General features: G+C 33.9%; 1 protein-coding gene across 2 annotated transcripts in view; it reads right to left on the bottom strand.

Annotated features, from left to right (window-relative positions):
- Positions 1–11,053: 11,053 nt before the first annotated feature.
- Positions 11,054–23,121, bottom strand: part of GLRA2 (glycine receptor alpha 2) — a 303,585-nt gene continuing 291,517 nt past the window's right edge. For both annotated transcript variants that reach the window (XM_003765562.2, XM_003765563.2), the window contains exon 9: positions 11,054–11,440. In XM_003765562.2, coding sequence (XP_003765610.1) covers positions 11,162–11,440 — 279 coding nt within the window. In that variant the 3' untranslated portion in view covers positions 11,054–11,161. The remainder of the gene's footprint in view (positions 11,441–23,121) is intronic.

Genomic DNA, 23,121 nt, shown 5'->3' on the forward strand with positions numbered 1-23,121 from the left:
AGAAATAAAAAAAGAAAATGTGACATTGTCAGATATAGATAACTATAAGATGAATTTTTATCAAAGTAGGAAATAGATTTACTTTGGGATCCAATCCAGGTCTCAAGGGAAGATGCAGGGAAGAATGAAAGTAATTCTTCTCTCACTCTCTGATGAGATTTTTTTCCCTCACCCTCACTTAGGCTGGTAGGAAGTATACCAGGAAAACTGGTATACTTCCTGTATATATAATAGAGTAAGTGGGCCACAACTAATCACATATACTAAAATTTCCTACCATAAATGAAGAATTAGATTTAGATCATCTCTACCTTCTCCACAAGTTCTCAATCTATGATTCTATAAAATGTACATGTTCTTTTTTGAATCTACTTCTCAATGTGCTTTTTTTTAAGCACCCATAATGCTGATGCTTTAGGCTTAACCATTTTTATTGCAGTTGATTATCTTTGTGATGTGGGCGTCTCAGCAGTACTAAAACTAATATTTCTCAGCTTTAATTTTAGTCAGTGTGGTAATGGAAAGGAACTGGGAGTTAGGAGGTGCCTAATTTACTGCCACTAATTTACTATATATAACAATTTTCTTAATTTCCTAATTTCATATTGCCTCAGTTTCCTTGTCTGTTACATAGAATTAATGATATTTGTGATACCTATTTTACAAAGCACTTTTGTAAAAAAACAAACAAATAAACTTATTAATCATCTACCAAGTGCCAGATATTGTGCTAAAGACAATTATGCATGACAATCTAAATGTGAAACTGAAAAATTGGAAGATATTCTCATTGTATTTAGCTATCTATCCACTGCTTGGTTTATAGAAAAGCATAGTGTTTTTAATAGCATCTGACCAACAGATCTTTAAAAATGAAACCTACATAAACAGTAGGTTTAAAAAAACATTTTTAATGAACTTATTCTTAGATACATTATTATAATCCATTGACTCCTGTTCTATCCTAGGAAATTATTTTTCTCTTTAAGGTCAGTGGGCAGAAATTTTACCCATTCTGAATGAGTAAACTTTCTTTTTAAAGAGTTCTGAGTCCATATAATGTTACATATGAAATTTATTCCCTTTTTTTAGAGGAAAATTCTTATTTAATATTAATGGAGTAAGTGAAATGTAAAATGGTATTTCTTTAATCTTTAATGAAATTTCTGCTTTTAGCATTTGGCAGTTCCACTCAGTGACTCAGAAGAACTTAATGCCAGAATTCTTTGAGAAATATTTACTAATGATCACCAGTCTGGTTTTCAGTCTACTTATGATTAAGGTAGTCAAGGATCTCTTTAAGAATATGAGTTTAAACTAAGCCAATGCCTCCTTAAGTAGCAGTAACTGAAAAGTGTAGTGGAGTTTGATTTGTTTGTTTGCTCATTTTAATCTCTTAATAATATCATTAATAATAATCTCAATAATCCATTATCAGAAAAAAGGGTCAAAAAAAGCACATCAGCTCTGAAACAGTTTCTTGGTTTCAAAAGAACATCAATCAGTTCAATTTTTTGGTATCACTTTTACCTGGCAACCTGATTTTGCATTGTAGGTTGTGGCATATATTGGACACTATATTTGTTATCTGATGACCAGCCTGATTAAGTCGGGAAAGGTTCCGGACTAGAGTATTAACTAGGTGATGAGTTATTTGGGCTACAGCTAATCACATCTACTAAAACATGAAGGGATTGAAATCTGTCTTGGTAGAGAGAGCAAGTTTGCTGATGGAAATTTAAGTCTGTGGAAGAAGTTAAGGTGCTATGAATGTTTTGTTTTGTACACTGTCAAATGTTAAATGCATGTGTGCTAAACAGCACTGCTGATGAACCCTGATAAATATAACTTGGCCCATATTTAGAGGGCAGACTCCATAAGCCTTTCCTGCTTGGTAGGATCTGGAAAAATTTTTACTTCTCTGGAAGAAACCTTGGTAATTTAGAGATACCTCCAGACCACAAGGAGGTATTAAAGTAGGCTTTCATTGGAGTAACAGTTTATAATCTAATGAAAATGCTCATTTAAATCATTCACTCAATCAATCAACAAGCTTTTATTAAATGCCTACTATTGTGCTAAGCACAATGCCAGATTTGGGGGTACAAAGACAAAAATGAAATGGTGCTTGCCCTCAAAGAGCTTACATTCTATTGGGGGAAAACATATATACATGTAAATACATACAAAATAGTATAAAGTAGATACATATTACAACAGTCTGACTTCAGCCAGTCTGGTACTTCAGTTTCAAGACTGGAATGAAATGAGAAACTCACAGAACATCAGACAATTAACAAAATGAGGTTAACATCCAAAGCAAGGAAATGATATTCCATCAGAGAAAGGAGCATTAATTCAGCTGAGCATAGCTTCATTTTATCCATGTTGTAAATAGTGGCATAGCAAATAAAGTCAGGAAGATTTGAGTTCAAACACTACGTTCAAACACAGTCATTTATTAGCTATGTGACTGGGCAAATCACTTTACATCCTTTCAGCCTCAGTTTTTTCATCTGTAAAAATAGGAATAATAACACCGCCTGTCTTCCAGGTTTGTTGTGAGGATCAAATGAGAAAATATATACAAAGTGCTTTAAAAACCGTAAAGTGCTATTTAAGTGAAGCTGTGATGATAAAGATAATGATGATGATGATGATGTCGATGATGGTTCGTTACTTAGAAACCTGAAAGGTGGACTACACGACTACTTCCTTTTTGGCTTTGGTATGTAGTGCCCTAGGAAACTACACTAACATTTTGAGATTTTATTCCTTTGAGGCAATTAATTCTCAAGGATGATTTCATGGTATGTAGTGCCCTAGGAAACTACACTAACATTTTGAGATTTTATTCCTTTGAGGCAATTAATTCTCAAGGATGATTTCAATATCTTTTAAGAAACTATTAGTATGGCCTAGATGGGGCAGGGATTGGAATATTGTTTCTACCACAGAAGCCAAATTTTGGGACAGGATGGACAGCTTGGGTAGATGGAAATATATCTTGTTAGTACCTAGTTGTTTGCATGTTGTCTCTTTCATAAGATTGTAAGCTGCTTGAGGCTTTGGCTACTTTGGTTTTCTTTTTATATATTGCACTTATCCCAGTGCCTGTATATATTAGAGGCTTAATAAATGCTTGTCAACTTGAATCAATAATAAGAAATGATGTATATTTTAAATGAGATTTAAGAAAGCTAAGAATTCTAAGTGACAGAAATGAAAAAGAAATTAAAGTAATTGCTATGATCAATAAACAAATTACTCTGTTCCTTAAGGCAATCATTTCACTGTTTAAGGATTTCATTTCAAACCCTGTAGCCAAAGACAAATGGCTTAAAGAAACTTTTAGTTTTTTTTTTTTTTTTTTGAGGGGGGATATTTCTAATTTAGTAGAAAATGAAACAGACAATATTATTAACATTTGGATTGGAAAGAATGTTGGATTTGAAGGCAATGGTTTCAAGAGTCAAATTCCAGCTTGGTCACTTATTACCTATATAGTTTGGTTAAGTTGATTAACTGGATTTTGCTTCCTACATCTATAAAATGAAAGATTTGATTTCTACTACCTAGTAGCTATGTGATCTTGGATAAGTCATTTAATCTGTGTTCTTAATCATCTTCCTGCCTCATCTATAGCTGATCCACATATACTTTATCCTATTCAAAGTTACCAAAATTATTTTCCAAAAACACTACTATTTCTCTAATCAACAAAATTCAATGGCTCTTTCTTGTTTCAGTCTTAATTGTTTACTACCAGGTCCCAACATACTTTTCTACGCTTATTAAACATTACTTAACTCTTTCTGCTCTATGATTCTACATATCTGGCCTTTTTGTTTTTCCTTAATATGCTGTTTTGCATTTTTATTCCTTATTTTAACCATTTGCATCTCTACCCCTTTGCAATGATGGTTTCATATACCTAGAATTCATTCACAAATTATAGCCTTTTAACAAATACCTTGCTTTCATCAAAGTTTTGCTTGAATGATCTTTTATAGGAAACCTTTCCTAATCTTCCTCTAGTTCGCATTACTCCTGCTTTTTCCTTGCATTTATTTGGTATATATTTTGCATACTATTGCATAATGTCTTCTTTAATATTGTTGTTGTTCATCCTTCATTCTCAAAAAGGACCAATAACCTTAAGAGTGTGATATCTTGACCTGCAAGTGAAGCAGAGTTGTGCAAAGTCATCAGCCTCACTTTCTCTTTCAGAGTCAGAGGAGTCCACTGGCAAGACAAAGGTCAGAATATAAGCTCCATGAAGTCAGAGGCTGTTTTATTTCTTTGTTTGTATCCTCAGTGGCTAGGACAATGTCTGACACATGCTGTGTGCTAAAAAAAAATGCTTGTTGATTGATATTATCAGTATTTATGTCTATAATATCTATATCTATGTATACCTATATATCTATATGTATATTTATCTAATCTCTATTTACTAATTCCTTCTCTACTTGATTTAAACATGCCTGTCTTCCTATTCTTCTGTTAAAAAACCCATCAATAAATGCTACTATGCTTGATCAAACTATTTTTTTTCTCCCTTTCTCAAATTCCTAGAAAAAAGCTATCTATATTGTCTTCCTCAGCTTTCTTTCCATTTTCCCCCACCACCACTCAACCCTGTGTAAACTGACTTCTGAAATCATTATGAAGCTAAAACTGCTTTCCAAAGTTACCACTGATCCCATTTTGACAAAACTAATGATATGTTCTCAGTCTTCATTCTTCTGAATTTTTCTTCAGTTTTAGATACTTGACTTCCCTCTTCTGTTAGTGCTCTTTGGGCCTTTATGACATTGCTCTTCCCTAGTTCTCCTAATTGTCTATTACTTCTCAGTCTCATTTATTGACTTCATCATTATATCATTCTCTCTAATTATATGTATATCTTAAAGTTTTGTCCTGGTTCTTCTGTAATTTCTCTACATTCTCTTTCCTGGAAATTTCAACAGCTCCCATTGGCTTAATTATCATCTCTATGCAGATCAATATATCCATCATCAGTTTCTTTTCTGAACTTTAGTGTACTAGTAACAACTGTTTTTTGGACAATTCAAACTGGATATGTTACATTTATCTCAAACTTATTATATCTAAAACCGAACTCTATTTCCCACTACTATCCCTGCCCCATACTTCATAAACTTTCTTATTTACTTTAAGATACCAACATTTTATCTCAATAGGTAGTCTCAGAGCATAGCAGGAAGAAAAACAATCTACTGAAAGAAGCTTCCTACATAATCCAACATAGTCCCAATAGTCCAGTTTCTACCAGTTTATGAATGACCTCCCACATGGATGCTAATCCTATTTATTCATTTTAATCTTTGTTTACCAAGGGTTTACCGAGAGCCTTTGCTCTTCTTGGACTCCAAGTCCTACTACCCCATTTGCATCATGTCAGAGACATGACACCTACATACACACACTCACTTAAATGAGAAAGGACACATTTACTCATTAACTATCATCCTTCTGAAAAGATGTGCCTTAACCTTTGTTATTGTTTCCTCAAGAACTCTGAACCCTCTTATAGTAGTTATTTCTCTTAATTAAAATAAGAGTTCCTTGAGAACAGAGACTGGCTTGCCTTTTTTTTTTTCCTTATTTGTATTTCCAGGTCTTATCACAGGTCTTGGAATATAGTAAGCACTTAATAAATAAAATTATTTTTGGCTGACTGATTTATTCATGTAGGTTCATATCCTTGATTACTCTTTAACTCCCATCCCATAAATCCAATTGGTTGCCAAATCTTGCCATTTCAACCTCTACAACCTCTGTCATATCTGACCTCTTCTCTCTGTAGAGCCACTACTAATTCCTATTCTTTCCAAAAGATTAGAGGTTTAGAGGGGATCTTAGAAATTATGAAGTACAGCCCCTCGTTTTACAGATTAGGAAACTGAGGACTAGAGAGAACAAATCTTTCAAAGACACCCAGATAGTAAATTGAAAAGCTGATTTGAACACTTTTTCCTTTCAGTCTAGTTTCTCTGCTTTTTTCTGTTTTGTCACATTTTGTCCAATGAGGCAAAATATATTTATATAGGTACATCAGAGGGGAGCCATCACCAAGCTGGAGCAATTAGGGAAGGCTTCAAGTAGGAAGTGAACAAAGAGGTATTTGGATTTTTGTTTTTCACTAAATGAGATAAAAGTTGAGATCACCTCTGCTCTCAAGGTACTCAAAACAGATGAGGAGCCAAAAAGAACTCTGATATCCATTCCATCAGTGCATTAGGGAAAAATGAGTAAAATGCTTGGGGAAAGATAATTACTGGTGAGAAAGATTGGGGGGAAAATGGAAAAGGCTGACAATTGAATATTGCTCTATATAGGGTTTCTTACTCTAGTGTCTATGAATTTGATATCTAAATATAAATGTATATATACATACGTTATATATGTACTTATATACACACACATATATAACTATAATTCAATATTATTGGTTTCTTTATAATCCAATATGTTTTGTGCATTTAAAAGCATTATTTAAATTTTAACAAGCATTTATTAAATATCTTCTATGTGCCAAGCACTTTACAAGTATTATCTCTTTTTCCCTCACAACAGCAACCCTGGTAGATATGTGCTCTTATTATTCCCATTTTATAATGGAGGCAAACAAAGGTAAAGTAACTTGTCCAGTGTTATTCAGCTAGTGAGTATATGAGGTCATATTTAAACTCAGTTTTTTTTTTTTTTTTGGCTTCAAGACCAGAGTCCTATCCACTATCCCAGCTAGTTGTTTCTATTATCCTGAGAAAGGATCCAATAGATTTCCCCAGACTGTCAGAGAAATCCATGACACAAAACAAGTCTAGAACAAGCTGAGAACCGGAGACCTCAGGCTACAATTAGACTGGGGTTTAGGTATATGTACTAGAAGTTCTTGTATTCTACAATACTTCTAGTACTGTATTGTACTAGAATCCCTAGGGTCATTCATGTGGGTAGTACCGGAAGCCAGATTTGGCCTTTTGGACTTGCATTGACAGCCCTCACTCTCACCTAAGCTATCTGAAGTATTGGGATACCATTTCTGGCTAAGACATACTTCCTGTGGGCCAATACCTGTAAAGAGAGCAGATCCTGAAGGTTTGAGTGTATATAAATATCTATGAAGGACAAAGAGGATGGGTGGGGTTTAAGACCTTTGATGCAAATGCTGATCAAAGGGCAAGCCTAGGGGCCATATCTTAGCCTGGACTTGAACTGGAGAACTATAAATTGCAGATTTGGGTTTCAGAATTATTTTTTCAATTTTTAGCTCAACTTTGTTCTCCTGAACTCCCTTGTTTTTCAAGGTATGTATAAAAGGTTCATCTAGTGCCTGAGAGGTTCAATCTATAACTGTCATTTTGCCTCTGAGACCCCAAGCTGCCTTAGTTTACTGCTCTGTCAAGCCCAGACTCTACAAAAAGGAGGCTACCTATTGGGCCTTTCTATCAGTAGGGAGGAGCAGGTGGGATTGGGATAGATTACTTCTTTGCTAAAACTATTGCAGTTACTTCTTAATTTGTCTATTTGATTCAACTCTCTCTCCCTTTTCAGGCAATTAAATTAATTTTCCTTTAGATGTAGATCTGAGCATCTTCCACATTAGCTATTTATAGCTTCTTACATAAAATATTCCTAATCCTATTTAATTTTCTATTTTATTTTGCTGAGGTAACTGGGGTTAAGTTACTTGCCCAGGGTCAAAAAGCTATGAAGTGTTAAATGTCTGAGGCCAGATTTGAACTCCTGACTTCAGGGCTAGTGCTCTATCCACTGCACCACCCAGCTGCCCCTCCTTCTTTGATTTTAAAGGCTCTTCAACAACTTATCTTTCCAATTGCTTCCAATTGGTCTCTTTATTGTACTCTAGGCTACACTTAATTCCTTTTGGACAATGGCCTCCCCTTTGTATTCTTTCCTCACTTCTGCCTCCTAAAATCCTTCACTTTCTTCTAGATCCAGCTCAGAAACATCATCTTTTATACAAAGCTTTCCTGATTTTCCCAACCATTGGTGCCTTCCTTAACCAACTAGCATTTTGAATGCTGTCTTATTTATTTTGTAGTTAGTCTACATATACTTATGCAAACAACCCATTTGTACACATATCCACAAATTGGTACATGTATGTATAGCTTGTCTCCAAAATCGTTTCTTTTCTTTTCTTTTCTTTCTTTCTTTCTTTCTTTCTTTCTTTCTTTCTTTCTTTCTTTCTTTCTTTCTTTCTTTCTTTCTTTCTTTCTTTCTTGTCTTTGTTTCTCCAGATGCTAACAAAATGCCTGGCACATAGTAGGTACTTAATAAAGGCTTAATTCAGGGGTCCTCAAACTACTGCCTGTGGGCCAGATGCAGTAGCTGAGGACATTTATCCCCCTCACTCAGGGCTATGAAGTTTCTTTATTTAAAGGCCCACAAAACAAAGTTTTTATTTTTACTATAGTCTGGCCCTCCAACAGTCTGAAGGACAGTGAACATCATCTGTCCCCCTATTTAAAAAGTTTGAGGCCCTTAATTCTTATGTACAGATAAGTATCTCCACTAAAACCCAATATTCTGATGATTCATTGTGTTGTAATATAGACATCCTGGGTTCTCAAAACACTCTGCCAGTAGGGTACAAACTCTAACAGGTACCATCAAACTGGAAGGGCTTTGAGCACAGACTAGTTGATGAATGATTGTAGGTCTTTTACCCTAGGAAAATCCAATCTAGATTCAGACAGCCTGAGCCAATCAGAGGGTGGCTTACTAGGAGATTAAATTTTGGGTCACAGAAATTCATGTCTACTGTAGGTTATAGGCCCAAGAGATCTGGGTTGTCAGCGAAAGTATCTAAACCAATGAAATAATCATTCTTTTAAGTATATAGATGACTGAATTTACTAGTAAAATCTAGCAGTATGATGAAGTGGATAGAGTGCTTAAAGTGCAGTAAAAAAGATTTGAGTTCAAAACCAGTCTCAGACACTTACTAGGTGTGTCAGAGACTTACTAGGTCTCAGATACTTACCAGGGAAATTACTTAATATCTTTTTACCTCGGTTTCCTCATCTGTAAAATAGAGATAATGTTACCTATCTCTCAGGATTGCTGTAAAGATCAAATGAGATAAAAATTTTAAGTGTTTAGCCAAGTACCTGGAACATACTAAGTGATATGTAAAATGTTCATCATCATTATTAAATTGACCTTTCTCTTCTGCTATCTGCCACCCAAGACACTTCCTAGAATGACAGGACCTTTCCAAATGGAAGTTTAGAGCAATCAGATCGATTCTTCCTAATGAATCAATTACCAAGAATGTATTAAAAATGTTATGTGATTAGTACTATGCCAGGAACTAAAAATACAAAAATGAAACTATTGCTGTTCTTGGACATACTATTTTCTACTATTCTAAGGGTGGTTGAGGCTTTGTTAATGATTAATATTTGAAAGAACACAGCCTGAAAACCATAGTTCTGGGCCCAACTTTTTTTATCCAGTGTCCCTTGGCTTTCAACAAACCTTCCTTTATGTAACTCTTATTCAATATTAAAGAAAATAAATTCTAGAGTTTGCCAGCATATGCACATTAAAAACAAAACAAAACAAAACAACTTTTCCCAAAAGATAGGAAATAAATTCTAGAGTTTATCATGTATGTGCACATAAAAAATAAAATCATATTAATTCCAATAAGATAATATAATTTTCAAATATTTAATCCTTTGTGTGCTTCAGTTTTCCCATGTGTAGAATGGAAATAATAATTGCTTCTTCCTCTTATCTGGGATATTAGAAGGAAAAATAAAATAATTAAATGTAAAACCACTTTGATACTATTGAAAAAAAAAGACGATTCAGAAATTCAAATTATTATTGTCATCCTCATCCTCATTGATGTGACACCATGAAAAAGGAAACATTTTGGAGAAATACTGTAGCACACTTAGCTTTATTGAAATTGAACAAATAAATCTTTTTCTTTAATAACCCCTTTTACTGCACTTGTAAAATTTATTTTCATTTTATAATATATATATATATATATATTTTTTTTTTTACAGATTGTCTTTATCTGAATAAGCAAAAATACTTCTTTTTTTTTCTTACTTAAAACATGTAGCCAGAATTCGAACCAAGTAGCTCTGGTACCAAAAGGTTACAGGTTATGAAAATCACAGTACAGTTTTAAAACTCTTAAGTTAGTCAATGGTATTTAAAATGATAGCCACTTTAATGAAGGTAGAAATCAGTGGTCTGTAAACCTATTGGATTATTTTTCACAGCTACAATGATAGCAGAGATGAAGTGAATGCTAATCTGAGCTACACCATTTAGGAATCAAGAGGTCCAGGAATATTGTGGTGGAGGGGAGGGAAGAACACATTGGCACTTCAAATTGCAAGTAAATACAGCCAGAATAAAGTCAGTGCACCATCTTGTAATGAAAATAACATGGTTTGTCTCATTGATTTCTAAGAGAGAACACAATCAAATTAATCACATAGTACACAATTTTAACCCCAAAATTACAATTCTAAGAAAGCAAGATGATATGAAAATGCACATCTACAAGGCTAATCAAGTAGAGATCTGGTTTTGTTGGAAGTGTTCATTTCTTTCCCCTTTTAAGTATAAATTTATGAGCCACAAAAAAACTTGATGAAACGAACTACTGATATTGTCATGGAATGTAGCTCAGTGACTTATTTTCACATACAAAGGCAGCATTTTCCTGAAAGAGTTTGGTCCTCTTAACTCACTGAAGGGTAGCCGCTATAATTAGATATAAAGTATTTTAGGTCTTGTTTAAATGAACATTTCAGTACCAGAATTAGTTTAAAAAAATTTTTGCCCCATGTACATACATATCTGATTGACTGGAGATCTGGAAGAACAATATCTTTAAGGGATTTGTAAGGGACCCTTGTCACATAGTCCTGTGATTACCTTAATTTTGTGCAATCAATTTTCTTCACGGACTGAAACTTTTCTGTCTTCTTTCAGTGTCATGAAACCCTCCCTCCCACCCATTTTACCTCTCCCACCCCCAACCCCTTCAGTCAAAATGATAGAAAGATAATTTCACTGTTTATTTACAAGCACATTATTTGGGCAACAGTGTCCCTAGGCCCAAAGGGTTCACCTATTTCTTATGAATATCCTCATGCCGAATGATTTTGTATGTGATCCAGTAAAAGACATTGAATATGAGGAAGGCCAGTGGGAAGGCAGCTCGAGATATTGTATCAATCCTTTTAGCCCGGTCCACAAACTTCTTTTTGATGGAATCTGAATCCTTCGGAGGTGCAGGGGGTGGATTTGGGGGTGGGGCTTTGACTGCTGTTCCATCTTTAACTTGGAGACAGTGACCCATCCCATAGCCACTGAAATTAAATCTACTCTCCCGAGCAACATCATCTTCCTGGAAAGATTAAAAAAAAAAATGGACAAAAAATGAGTCATATCATTTTGATAGATAGCAAACTCTTATTGCAATTACTTATAAGCCATTAAGAAATAATATATTAGGGGCAGTTAGGTAGCGCAATGGATAGCGCACCAACCCTGAAGAAGTCATTTGAAGTGAGTTCAAATCTAGTCTCAGACACTTAACACTTCCTGGATATGTGACCATGATCAAGTCACTTAACCCCAGTTGCCCCAGGAAAAAAATACACACACACACACACACACACACACACACACACACACACACACACAAGATAAGGGTAATATAATATTACCATTTAAGGTCTTTCAAGTTTCTTCTACTAGAATATTTTTAAAGGAGATTTTTATTTTAACTTCAACCTAACCAACTTTTTGGGGATGGGGCATGGGCTTCTGTCAGTATGGAAGATAAAGTTATCATAGTGTTTTTTTTGGGGGGGGGGAGTGGCAGTGACATGGAATTATACAATCAATCACCTTTGAAAGACAAACATCTACTCAGCCACACATTAGATAGACATTTTAATCCTCTAACTATTGTATAGCTCAGTTGACGGATTGAAAAAGTAGATCTGTTTGATTCTCTGTCACTCAGCTCTACAACTAATCTGTTTTGTGGGGACTTAGATCTGCTATTTGTATTAGAAGAGCCTCTGGTGAAGGGAGATGTTGGAATCTTTACAAACTGTTAAGCCATTGGAGTTGATAGAGACAATAATTATCTAATTTGGCATGGTTCAATATGATTGATTTGATCTTAGAAGGAGATATTTTGGGCCAGAACTTGAAACAAGGTACTAAGTACAATTGATAGAAACGATGCTTGTGTTCACACCTTTAGAGAGCTCATAAAAGCAAGAAATATTTAAGTACTCATTGGAGTTCACACGGTTTAGTATGAGATATCCTAATTTACACCTCCCTTAAACCCTGCCTCCAGAAGGAGGAGTTAACCTTTGGGAAGCTCTTAGAGCTTGAAAGAGTTACTTGGGAACATTCCCAGGGGTTGGAGAGGAGCATTCTGGGAGGAAGCTTACAAGCTCTCTCTCAAAGGCAAGAGAGATTCATTGCATCTTCCACCTTGGTGCTGGCTGGAGGCTGAAGAAAACAGAGGCAAAGGACAAAGCTGCAAGAGCTCTTGGAACCAAGCAGAGAGATAGGCCTGAGCTAATCAGGCTATATTGAAGGACACAATAAAAGATCTGAACTTTTATCAGCTGGCTGCGATTTTTGGGTGATTATTTACTTGTAACTGAAACTAAGGCTGCCTCCAGAAAACCTCCCCAAGAAACCTCTCTCCCAGAGAGAATCATCTCATATTATATTTTAAAGAACAAGAACCCCACAAATGCCAACATCATGCTTTAATTTGTCTTTGTAGAACTTGTTAACATGATGAAAAGATATATGAGGGAATGCTCTTTCACTATTTATTAATTTGTATATTAGTAGTTTTAATGATATTAATATGAAGAAAATAGTAATTATGGCAAGAGCCATCTATATATGTGCATTATAGACATTTGTCTAAAAGTGATTAGAAAAATTTGTACTTTATGAAGATTTTTGTCACCAGAATTCATGAAGGATATTTCCTTTTCAAATACACAATTGGCTGTCAAAAGAATGTCCAGAATAATTTGTCTCATTCTTTAATCAAATGGGTTTAGTATATGAAGCATAAGATGTTCATAATAGCAAAAATACATAATATATACTTATAGCATAGTATTTGGTCATAGAATTGCATATTATCAGACAATAAAGTGATATTCTGGGACAAATATTGAATTATAGAATGTCCCAAAAGTCTTAGTGACCTTTGGGTTTGAGCTTTAATACCTATGAAAATTTAAACTTTAACCAAGATTTTTGGGACACCCAATAGTAAATGATAAGTTACCCAAGTGAATATCTGACTACTCCTTGATCCCTTCCTTTGAGTTACCAAACTTCCACTCCTTCCCTGAGAAACCCCCAAGGTTATAATTCCTCTATAAAAGATCTGCTCACAATGAAGATAGAACTAAAGAAAGAAATTGCTTAATATAAAACTAACAAATACAATTATGTACCTTTAGAGATGAAAGAAGTACAAATTAAAATTATCATCATATCATCTTTGCAAATCATTGATATAGTTTTAGTGTGTAACTTTTCTTCTGGGGGTACTCTAACATGTCTTCAAGCCAGGAACTAAAAGACATACTCTTTGTCATCTTTTAATCCCTGACTAGGCAGCTTCAGAAGAATTTTGGTCTTTCTGTCAATTAATGAATGCATGGCATAAATATGGGTTTTAGTTGCTGTGGTGAAAAGATCACTGTAGTGAAAAGACTAAGAATTAGTTTCTAGGCTTGGATTCTAGGCTATGTGAGGCTGGACATATCTCAACATTGTGAGTCTATGTTAATTCATCTGCAAAAAGTTAGAAATAGCTCAGTTGATCTCTAAAATCCCTTGCAGCTATAAAATTAAGCTTCTAGGGTTATTCTTTCAAATTAAAACAATGACTTCAATGTGATAACAATAATGTATGACACTTAACAGTGCTTTAAAATTTTTAGACTTCACCAATGTGGATTTTTCCCCGTCAGGAAGAAGCCCACCCGGCTTTTATCAGGAATAACCAAGTAAGTCTCAGACTATCCTTTTGTACAGAGTGATTTGTAAAGATGGAATTCTTAATCAACCTCCATTGTCTGTCCCCCAAACTCTGGACTTGCTTGAATAACCTTTGAAATATTTATTAGCATATCTTGAATATTTATTAGCATAGCAAGTCTTCTGGGACTTGATCTGTGAGATATTGGCCCCAAATTCTTTCCTGCCACTTCCACTCCTTCCCTGAGAAACCCCCAAGGTTATAATTCCTCTATAAAAGATCTGCTCATGATGAAGATCTTTGTTAAGTCCTTTCCAGGACTAAATCTGCTATGAAGTACTCTATATCCTTCTCATAATGCTTTCCCTTTAATAGTTTCCTTCTCCTTACTATAGCTAACTCAGGTTAGTCTGCTAAACTACTTTATGGATCTAACCTACCAGTCATGGTAGATTCCTTCAATAGATTGTTGCAAACTCCTTTTCTTGGTCCTTTCCTTGGTAATCCTATTGGTCTCCCAAATCTGTCTCATATTTGCCACTTCTATTTTATCTCTTGTTTTATTAATCTCTTCTTCTAAATAAACCTATTTTTTGCTAAAGAGTATGGCCTTTGTGAATTTGCCACATGTTATGTCAATCTAGGAATTAATACCTATCCATATCATTATTTTATCTTTATTGTTATTGCAGCATTAGTATTAATTAATTAATTAATATCTTCCATTTATATGGTGCTTTTAAGTTTTCCAGCTACATTGTATCTTAGAGGTTAAGTTGATGAATATAAGGCACAGGATTCAGTCTTATTGACTCCAAATCCAACACTAACCAAACACACTGGTTGACTTTCTAAACAGTAACATACATTTATATAATGCTTTATAATTATAAAGTACTTGGTGAACATCCTTATCTCAGCTGGTCTTCATTGTTGTTCAGATATTTTAAGTTGTGTCTGACTCTCTATGAATTTATTTGGGGGTTTTCACTAGAATGGTTTGCCATTTCCTTCAGCAACTCATTTTGCAGATAGGAAACTGAGACAAACAGAATTAAATGACTTGACCAGGGTCACATAGCTAGAGTCTGAAGTCAGATTTGAAATCAAATCGTCCTGACTCCAAGCCTAGTGCATCACCCAGCTGCCCCAATTTTTTCATTATCATGGTTTAATTTCCAATGATTGCCATTACTCCTTATAACCTCCAGTATCAAATGTAAATTCTCCTCTTTATCATTAAAACCCTTTATGATGTTGCTTCAATCTATCTTCCCACCCTTATTTTATACTGTTCGGCCCTCTTATGATCCCTCACACACATTTTCTTCTATCTGTGCCTTTGTTTTTTCAGTTTTGCCTATTAGAATTCCTATCAATTTAAGCATTATCTTCTATATGAAGCCTTTCCTGATTCCCTCTAGAAAAAAAAAATACTTTGCATTTGTTTAAAATGTAATTTGTATATTCTTACACACACACACACACACACACACACTCTTCTGGAGGGCCTAAAATGTTTAATTTTTGTCTTTATATCTCTTAATACCTAGCACAGTGAGCAGCACATGTTGTTGTTCAATCATTTTTCAGTTGTATTTGATTCTTCATGACCCCATTTGAGGTTTTTTTGGTGGACAGAGATACTAGAATGATTTGCCATTTCCAATTCAATTTACAGATGAGAAAATTGAAGTAAATGGAGGTAAGTTGTTTGTCCAGGGTCACATACCTAGGAAGTGTCTGAAGCCAGATTTAAACTCAGGAAGAGGAGTCTTTCTGACTCCAGACCTGGCTGTATTACTGTACTACTTAGCTGCCCACCTAGCTGAATGGAACATAGTAGATGCTTAATAAATGCTTGTGTATTATTAATGAAATCTATCATCTATTTATCTATCATCTATGACCAATCACTCTTTTGAACTTGAATGCTATACCACCAACTGTTGGTCTGTCTCATCCACACCTGAATCTCAACATATATAAAATAGAAATAATTTTCTCCTTTAAACTCTTCCCTCCTCCAAACATAAGTATTTCTGTTGATGGTATGGCTGTCATTCTAATTATTTTTTATTCCTCATCTCTCCCATATCTAACCAGCTGCCAAGTCCTTTAAATTGGCTTTAAAAAACCATTTCATGTTCTTTCTCTTTTCTACACTCCTTCCAACCCATTTTATGTTCTTACCACTCCTTTTTTGTAATATTACAGTAGTCTCTTATATGTTCTTTTCATTTCTAGCCTGTCCTCTTTTCAATTCATGCATAACACACTTGCCAAAATAACTCTCCTAAAGCAAAGGTCTGAACATTGCACTACCTTGTTTAAAATTCTCTGTCATTTCTATTTATTGAAGGATAAAATACAATTTTTTTAGGTTGGCATTTAAGGTGCTTTGTGATCTGAATTTTTGATAGATTTGACTTCAACCTCATCTCTGACACTAGTGTCATCAAGGTCAAGTTATCTCAACTCACTGAGGTTTAGTTTACTCAACTATAAAATGGGATTAGTATCTGTAATGCTTACCTTATGAGATTATGATGAGGCTAAAAGGAGATAACATGTACAAAGCATTCTGTAAATTTTAAAGTATTATATAAATCTTAAAGCATTATATAAATATAGCTATTACTATTCACTTATTTCTAAAAATTATATTCTGTATTCATTCAATAGTAAATTATGGCTGTAAGCTCACTTATACTTAATTAAATCGACTGTTTAAAATAAATATGTAATAGTTGCAAATTATTCCATTTAATTTATAATGTGTAGCTATTATGCTATTCTAAAAGCATTCTTATTTACCATTATGATTCATTTAATATAATTTTAAAATGGAAACAATTTAAATAGCAAAGAATGGATTTAGTTTTACATATTTTATTCAGGAATAAAAACACTAATGTGGATTCTTTTGCATAATTAAAATAAATTTTTCCTCCACCAAAGTCTTGCTTTGATGTTTCATAGTAATGATTTGGGGTTCTTGAAGCCTTTCCCACAGAGTTTAAACTCTATTTTGGCTGAATTGAACCATGTATCTGAAGTCCAGACTGGATAAGTACTAAGATCATGACTAAAAATCTATCCATCAGCAAATTATTTTGGTTCCAGCATCTCATGAGATTCTCAACAAAAAGTATGCAACTCTCTCTCTCCTCATCTCTGCCTTTCTTCAAATATAACATCTCACCTTAACTAAGATGCCTTTTCTGGTCATCCTTAATTCCAGTCCCTTTTCTCTGAGATTATTTGCAATTTATCCCATGGGTTTTCTTTTTTTTGTATGTAGTTTTTGCAAGTTGCCTTCCATATTGAACTATGAGCTCCTTGAAAGTAGGGTCTATTTTTTGCTTAGTTTTGTTTTTCTTTTCTTTGTACCTTTAGGATTTAGCACAATGCATATAGAAGGCACTTAATAAATGCTTGTTGAATTAACTTTATTTGGGGAACTAGGAACTCTGTTAATGTTGGGAGAACCTGAATGAAACCGTGGCTCTTTGAAGTACTGAAACAATATCACTTGCATTCTGGCTTGAGTGACTTGTCTAGAATCATAGTTATTATTGAGGTTGAATTTGAACTCGGGTCCTTCTGACTCCAGAGCTGCTACTCTTATTCACCTTTCTATGCCACCTATCTACCTGCCTCCTTTCCCCTTTTGCCTCCCCCTCAGCCTTTTTAAAGGAAAATAGCAATATTTATTTTCTAGTAGTGAACACCTAATGATTGAAACAAACGTCTTTAAAAAAAAAAAAGACATTAAAATAAGAAGTCAGGAAGACCTGAGTTTAAAACCCAGCCTCAGATACTTGACTAGCTGTGTGAATTTGGGCAAATCACTTAATCTTATTTGCCTTAATCCACTAGAGAAACAAATGGCAAACCATTGCCTAGAGAAGTCCTTATGACTTCACAAAAATTGGAGATGACTAAACAATATGTATGTATGTATGTATGTATGTATGTATATGTATACCTTTATACTACTATTACTGCTGCTGCTACTACTTAGCATTCACATTGCACTTTTAAGGTTAGCAAAGTGTTTTACATATATAAGATGTTTCAAAAGGATATAGTATATGAGGGAGGGAGGGAGAAAAATTTAAACTCAAAATCTTATAAAAATGAATGTTAAGGGGAAGCTAGGTGGTGCAGTGGATAGAGCACCAGCCCTAAAGTCAGGAGGACCTGAGTATAAATATGGCCTCAGACACTTAACATTTCCTAGCTGTGTGACCCTGGGCAAGTCACTTAACCCCAATTACCTCAGCAAAATAAATAAATAAAAATAAAAACATGTCATGCAGGTTATCTAAAAGAAAATTCATTTAACCCCCTTTTTATTCCCAAAACCAGTGGGAAAATCTTTTAGTTAATTATTTCTTCTCTATGTCATTCTTAGTGATATAAAGAGGATGCCTAGACCTATTTGATCATAAATTGTTGGAGATGGGAGAACATTAGTCATTTCTACTTTCTCATTTTACAAATGAATAAATTCATCCTAGGGTATCCTAGGGGAGGTAAGCAACTTCCAGAGGATCCCAACTATTCCTTGAGAAGAGGTAGGATTAGAACTCAGCTGTCCTAGCATCAAGTAAAGAAGGATTATACACTATTGTGCAAGTACATATTTCTAACTTGTATAAGTTCACTAAGTGCTTAGTTGTGTCTAGATGTACTAGATGGGAGCTTAAATGTCATTTAGTCATATGCTCTCAATGAATGAGAAAACAAGCTCACAAAAGTTATGATTTGTCTAGTGTAATGGGCTGAGGCTTGAGTTGATGCACTGAGGTCCCAAGCACATGAGGCTAAATAGTAATTGGACTATATTCTATTAATATATATGCTTGAAGAAAGAATGGCCCCCACCCACTCTCTGTGTGAGTCCTGATGTGTTGTATAGGAAATGATGATTTTGGTGGGTGGAGGCAGAGGGGCAGGAAGAGAAATGGAGAGAGACTGCTGGCTGGGTTCTGCTCTGGTGGCTTCTGGTCTCGTGGCCTCTGGTCTGGCTGGCTTTTCCCTTTACCTCCAATTCCTTTTTACCTCAGATCCTTCTCCACTTCTACTGAGAATAAAGATTAAAGATTTTCCCCTTAACCTGAATCCCTGACTCCGGCTGATTTTAAAATATGCGATCATCACAGTCTAGTCACACAAAATAAATTAAATTTTTAGTGGAACTGATTAAAATTGTCCTAAATTCTGTTTATATCAAGGCTTCATACCCTTATATTCTTTATAATTTCATAATTCTAATAATTCATAATTAATAATGGAAATTCATACTATTCTAATTTAAGATTTAGGAGGCATTAAGTTGGCTTAATGGCAAGAGCTCTGGGCCTAAAGTCATAAAGAGCTAATTTCCAATCTGTCCTCAGACACTTTCTACCTCTGTTACCCTGAAGCCACTTCGCTTCTGTTTTAGTCCAATGGAGAAGGAAATGGAAAACCATTCCAGCATCTTTGCCACAAAACTCAAGAAGAGTTGGAGATGACTGAACAATATTTTTAAGGTTTGCAAAATGTTCTCTCCGCATTATTTCATTTGATCCTCATACTAAACTGGCAAGTTAATTGCTACAGGAATTATTATCCCTATTTTGAATTGAGAAAAATGAAATTGAGAAAAGTTTGTACAGTTTATCTCAAATGGGATTCAAACTCAGGTTTACTCATTTTCAATTCCAATCCTTGGTTTAGTATACTAAAACAGACTTTGGCACACTTTTTTTTTTTTTTTTACTCTTATGTTTAGTCTAATGATCAATTTCATTTAAAACACAAGTCATCAGCCATTACCATTATACTTAATGAGGTAAAAGCATTAAATTTCATTCAAAGATATGGGATTTTTAGCATTAAAGCTTTTTTTTTTTTTTTTTTTTTTAATTAAGCACATATTCTATTTAATGTTTTCTCTCTCCCTTACAAAGAAAGCAATATGAAGTCTACTTAAACTTCAAAGGTAGTATATATGGGTAGGAAAGTAAGCCATATCAGCATATTATTTTTCTGATTTCTTTGCTTTCCTTTTATTCCAGTTAGAACAAAATATTGCTTTGCTGGAGTCTGTGATTCCAGAGGCCCCTCATAATGATAAAGGATTGCTTAGGAACTTATCATATAGACAACTCTATCACAAGGACAGTAACTCTGTGGTCTCCAGAGAACATAGGAGCAACACAGCTCTGTCTTGTCTATGTTTGGATTTGTGGTCAGCCTAGCTAACGTACATCCTTAGATCCTCCAGGTGGGCTTCATGCCATTTTTACTCTGCTGAGTAGTTTCTTTTCCTGTGAGAATACTGAGCTATAACAGTTTCTTTGCTTGGCCATCATTGTGGGAAATGCTAGAATCACAATGTTCATATCTGTTCTTGGGCCCACTTGCCACAGTTTTGTCACAAGTGCAGAACAGTAATGTTTGCCTTCAGTATTTCCAAACTTCCTAAGATTTTTCCTAGGAATATACCCTAAACCCTGTGGGAATATACATCAGAAAAGCTCAAAGTTACCTTCAAAGTGTCTAACTATTTCTCCTCAGATACTTATGTGCATGACTCACATAACTTTAGCTTGCATACGGCTGCATCATTAATCATTTTCTCTCCCTAACTCACAACATGAATTACTCTAAACTCAATACTGATACTCTGTTCACATCCTAGACTTTGTATGCTGTATAGCTTACTGCTGTCACACTCTATCACTACCATCCTATGGATGGTTTACAAATTTTACAAATACACCCCCTCTATTGATAGCAGGTTCTGCAATGCCACTTAACTGAGTGGTAGTAATTCATTATTTATATATAGCTTACAGTTTATAGCACTCTTTACCTAGGTATATCCTTAAATTAAAAATTAAATTAAAAAATCACTGATTAAATATTAAATTGAAACATGAGGTTAATAAAATGGAGAGTTAAAAACCCATTGAATTAGGAGTTGGCTCTATGAAAAACAAATAAAATAGATAAACATTTGGCTAATTTGATTTAAAAAAAAGAGAAAAGAAAACCAAATTACAAGTATTAAAAAATGAAAAGGGCAAATATATCACTGATGAAAATGAAATTGAAGCAATTATAAGGAGTTATTCTGCCCAATTATGCGAATAAATTTGACAATTTAAGCTATGGGAGAATATTTACAAAAATGTAAATTACCTAGATTAGCAGAAGAGGAAATAGGATCTATTTTAGAAAAGAAAATTGACCAGACCATTCATGAGCCTTCTATGAGAAAAGCACTGGACCAAATAGATTTACAAGTGAATTTTATCAAACATTTAAAGATCAACTAATTCCAATATTAAATGTCATTTAGAATAATAGGTAAAGAAGGAATTGTACCAAACTCCTCTTATGAAACAAATATACTGAAACTTGAACTAGAAAGAGCAAAAGTTAGGAAAAGAAAATTATAGTCTAATTTCACTAATAAATATAGATATGAAAATCCTAAATAAAATATTAGCTAAAAGATACCAAAAATTTATTCAGATTATACATTGTAGTCAATTGGGATTTATAACAGGACTGCATAAAAAAGACTGTTAACATAATTGGTACAAAACTTTTGATGAAGTTCAACATTCATCTCTGTACAAAACACTTTGAAAGTATGAATCTAAATGGATTTTTCCTTAAATTGGTAAAAACAAAACAAAACAAAACAAAACAAAAACCTTTATCTAAACCATTAGCAAACATTATTTGTAATGGGGATAAATCAGAAACCTCCTCAGTAGGATCAGGTATGAAACAAAGATGTCCATTGTTATCAGTATTATTCAATGCTGTACAGGAAATCTTAGCAATAGCAATAGGAGAAAAAAAAAAAAAAGAAAATTTAAGAATGAAAACATAAGGACATGGTAATTGACAAGCAAAACTTTGCAAGAAGAGATAGTAAAAAATACTTAACATAAAATAACTCTTAACAATATAAAATGCCTGCGAATACATCTGCCAAAGCAACCTAGGAACTATATAAACACAATTTTTAAAAAAGTTTTTATACAGATAAAATCAGATTTAAATAATTGGAAAGACATAAATTGTTCATAGGTAGACAGGGTCAATATGATAAAAATGACAATTTTACCAAAATTAATTTATATATTCAACAGCATTTCAATTAAATTACCAAAAAATATTTTACTCACTTAGAGAATTAGAAAAACATGGAACATATTACTTCTCAAGCTTATGGAAAAGTTGATAATTTATTACTAAACAAGAGATAGAGAGGAAAGTTCAGTGTAAAATAGATAATTCTGACTGCATTAAATTAAAAAGATTGTGTATAAATAAAACAAAGCCAAGTTTAGGACAAAAACAGAAAATTAGAGGAAAATTTGTAGATGGGTTATCAGATAAAGGTCTCATGTGTTAAACATATAAGGAATTTTGTCAAATCTATAAGAATACAAATCATTCCCCTATTGATAAATGATCAAAGGTTTTCCAATGATGAAATTAAAACAATTTAGAGTCATATATTTTTAAAATGCTCTAAATCATTATTGATTAGAAAAATACAGATTTAAACAACCCTGAGGTATCATACCTACCAGAAAAAATGATAGAAGTGTAAAGTGACAAATATTGGAGAGGATGTGGAAAAATCTGGATATTTATTCATTGTTAGTAGAATTGTAAAATGATCCAACCATTTTCAAGAGTAATCTGGAATTATGCCCCAAAAGTTATTAAATTACTTATATCTTTCAATCTAGATGATTAGGGAAAAAGGAAAAGAATCTATATGTTCTAAAATATTTACAGCAGCATTCATTGAGGTGCCAGAGAACTGAAAAATTCAAGGATAGCCAAAAACTGGAGAATGGCTGTTTAAATTGTGGTAAATGATTGTGATGGAATACAACTGTACAATAAGAAATGATGAGTTTGATGAATTTTGTTTTGGGAAAAACATGGAAAGACAAGCATGAAATAGTGAAATGGACAGACACACAAGAACAGTGTATATAGTAATAGCAATACTGTCT

This window comes from Sarcophilus harrisii, chromosome 3, assembly GCF_902635505.1.
Source record: "Sarcophilus harrisii chromosome 3, mSarHar1.11, whole genome shotgun sequence".
NCBI lineage: Eukaryota > Metazoa > Chordata > Mammalia > Dasyuromorphia > Dasyuridae > Sarcophilus > Sarcophilus harrisii.